This window comes from Vigna unguiculata, chromosome 10 (assembly GCF_004118075.2).
Source record: "Vigna unguiculata cultivar IT97K-499-35 chromosome 10, ASM411807v1, whole genome shotgun sequence".
Lineage (NCBI taxonomy): Eukaryota > Viridiplantae > Streptophyta > Magnoliopsida > Fabales > Fabaceae > Vigna > Vigna unguiculata.
Genome location: NC_040288.1, coordinates 3002957 through 3005624, shown reverse-complemented (window position 1 = coordinate 3005624; position 2668 = coordinate 3002957). Strand labels below are relative to the sequence as shown.

The following is a 2668-nucleotide window of genomic DNA, read 5'->3' as shown; positions in this document are numbered from 1 at the left end:
CCCCTCTCAACTTTAGAGAGATGAGTACCCAAAACATCTCGACTTAAAAGTACAAAGTTGCAGCTTGAAATGCACATGAAGAGATAGAAACTATCTTTACAAGATATATTCGGTATCGTAAGAACATCGTTGTTTCTTCTACCATTTGTTTGTTATGAACAATGATATACAAATACCTTAATTTTATCTGCACCTACTATATATTTAATTTATTTTTTCCTATATCTTTATCTTTTTATCACATCTATAAATCTATCATTTTTATTCTCTTATCAAGTATATGTTAAATATCAATACATCTTTTTAATATTCATAAATATTTTTATTATAAAAGATACCGACTGTCACTGTTGTGGAGTTGACTAGAACAAGTTTCTCTAGAATAGGTTTTTGTCTGGAAATTATTTAAGTACTGCAGACATCACATTGGTCCAATTTCAACACAAGTCCCCACCTGTTAAATGACAGAACAATGATGAACAATATGAGCCATGAAAAAAAGTGTTAAATTTCAGTTAAGATATCTGAGAAATAGAACTAGATTTAATATATGTGGTCTAGTGTGATTCAACGAGGAAGTGTCTGTTATAATCCAAACTAAACCTTGGCAAGGGTTCGAAAATCTGAAGATAAAGTCAGAGGACATTTATTATCAGATATATAGACTATTTAATGTGACATTGAAGTGTCAGTTCATACCCCATATCTGGCTTAAAAGATGTGCATATCTTTGGCTTTTTACCTTGATGGATCCTGTTGCAGATTATAGATTAGCTATTTGAATATATTCAAAGTGGTGGAATGGGAAAGCATTATTGGCTTTAGTTTCTTTGCTTTACGGTACTAACATTTCTAGACATCAGAAATGCAGTTTCTAACACCACTAGTCAACTCAACCAATAACAAACAATCTTAAAACTTAAAACTTAAGTATCCATTACAAATAATAAACCATAGCATGAACTTTGCACATCCTAGCTGATGACATATTACAAGAAAAACACGACACCAAGCCACTTGTTTTTTCCAACAAGGGATTGTCCTCAATGATAAAACAAATTTAAATCTGGGATCCCTTAGGCTGAGATTACACTGAGATACAAGAAGAAATAGCACAAAAAGAAGTGACCTATTTTGAATGATATAATAGAATGGCAGAAAGGCTAATCCTTTATGGCAGGCCTATGGATTTCCATATATTCAACGAAGTCATCTATATATTTTTGGTGCAGTTCTTTGTCCCCAACTATCTTACTCATCTCCTCTGCTTCACTTCTATAACTTTTTTCCAACATCACTGCTCTCAATGCATTGGCCAATGATTCTCTGCTGAATTTCTCATCATGCTCACTTCTCTGTACTTGGAACCCTACCCTTCTCTCCTCCATATGCTTAGCGATTATAAATTGTTCATTTTGGAATGGCAACATAACAAGTGGACACCCAACTTGAAGACCCTCAATCACTGAACTCCAACCACAGTGAGTCAGGAATCCCCCAACAGACCTGTGTTCTAAAATCCTCATCTGTGGTGCCCATGTTCTCCACACCAATCCCTTTCCTGAGTTATTCACAACCAGATCCTGCAACTCAACGTTAGAGGTGTTTTGCTTTTTCAGAACCCAGAAAAAGGGAAAACCAGACATTTCTATTCCCTTTGTAATTTCAGTAAAGTCTTCATCACTTAGTCTCACTTCACTTCCAAAAGCTACATAAACGACTGACCCTTTTTCCTGTTTGTCTAACCAATTAAGGATGGTATCCCAGTTTTCATCATTGCTGTCTTCACTAAACTGTAAAGAAGGTGGCAATAACCCAACAGGAATCACTGGTTTCGTATTTATACTTTTAAACAATTTGAGAGGCTCACCTTCAATCTCCATGCAGCTTCTTGAAGCAATAACATGAGCAGCATCAGAAGTCATAAGGAATCGAAACACGTCAGAAACCCCCGATTGATTTGTCTCATTATACTCTTCAGGAATATCTATGCTCCGCAGAGACTCACTGGTTTTTCCTCTACTAAATTCTGTAAAACAATGCATACCAGTTGCACTTAAAATAGAGAAAAGGATGCATGAGATTCCAAGCTGAGAACATATTGGAGGCAACCAATAGGGTGCAAAGTCGTATACTATCCAATGGGGTTTGCATCTCTCCAGAAACTTGGCCAAAGGTTGTTGAAGACCATCAAAAGCCAGCTTGAGGTATGGAATGAGGTGGTGAGGAATGTCCATTGTGGCCTCTGCATTTTCTGGAAGTTTTTCAACACGGGGCAGTGGCAGTTCTATGAGATCCACCAAAGGTTGCAAGTTTTTAGGCACTTTGGGTAGGCGATGGATATTTCTAGGTGTGGAAATGAAAGATATTTTATGACCCTTTTGAGCTATGAGTTTTGCAAGCTCAAAAAATGGACCTATGTGACCAAATGCTAGCCATGGAAACACCACAACGTGAAGCTTCTCGCGCTGTTCCGCCATGGATATGCGTGTGTTTAAGCGTGATTCGTGAATGTGTGGGTTCTTTATCCTGGCATGAATTCCTATTTATTCAACAATGTAAAGACTATATCAACTTTAAGTGGGACCATTTTGAATACTTACTATTCATGATAGCCTTTTTGCATTCATTGGTGTCTCTCTTGTCAAGTTCAAGACATGAGTCAAGA

The 2668-nt window shown here is 36.8% G+C and overlaps 1 protein-coding gene across 1 annotated transcript; it reads right to left on the bottom strand.

Annotated features, from left to right (window-relative positions):
* Positions 1 to 1037: 1037 nt before the first annotated feature.
* Positions 1038 to 2668, bottom strand: LOC114166015 (putative UDP-rhamnose:rhamnosyltransferase 1). The gene has a single exon (XM_028050671.1). The coding sequence runs from the start codon at positions 2478 to 2480 to the stop codon at positions 1164 to 1166; it is 1317 nt and encodes a 438-aa protein (XP_027906472.1). The 5' UTR covers positions 2481 to 2668; the 3' UTR covers positions 1038 to 1163.

Excerpts from the sequence above, each read along its gene's own strand:
- LOC114166015 (XM_028050671.1), bottom strand. The coding sequence starts at position 2,480 with ATGGCGGAACAGCGCGAGAAGCTTCACGTTGTGGTGTTTCCATGGCTA.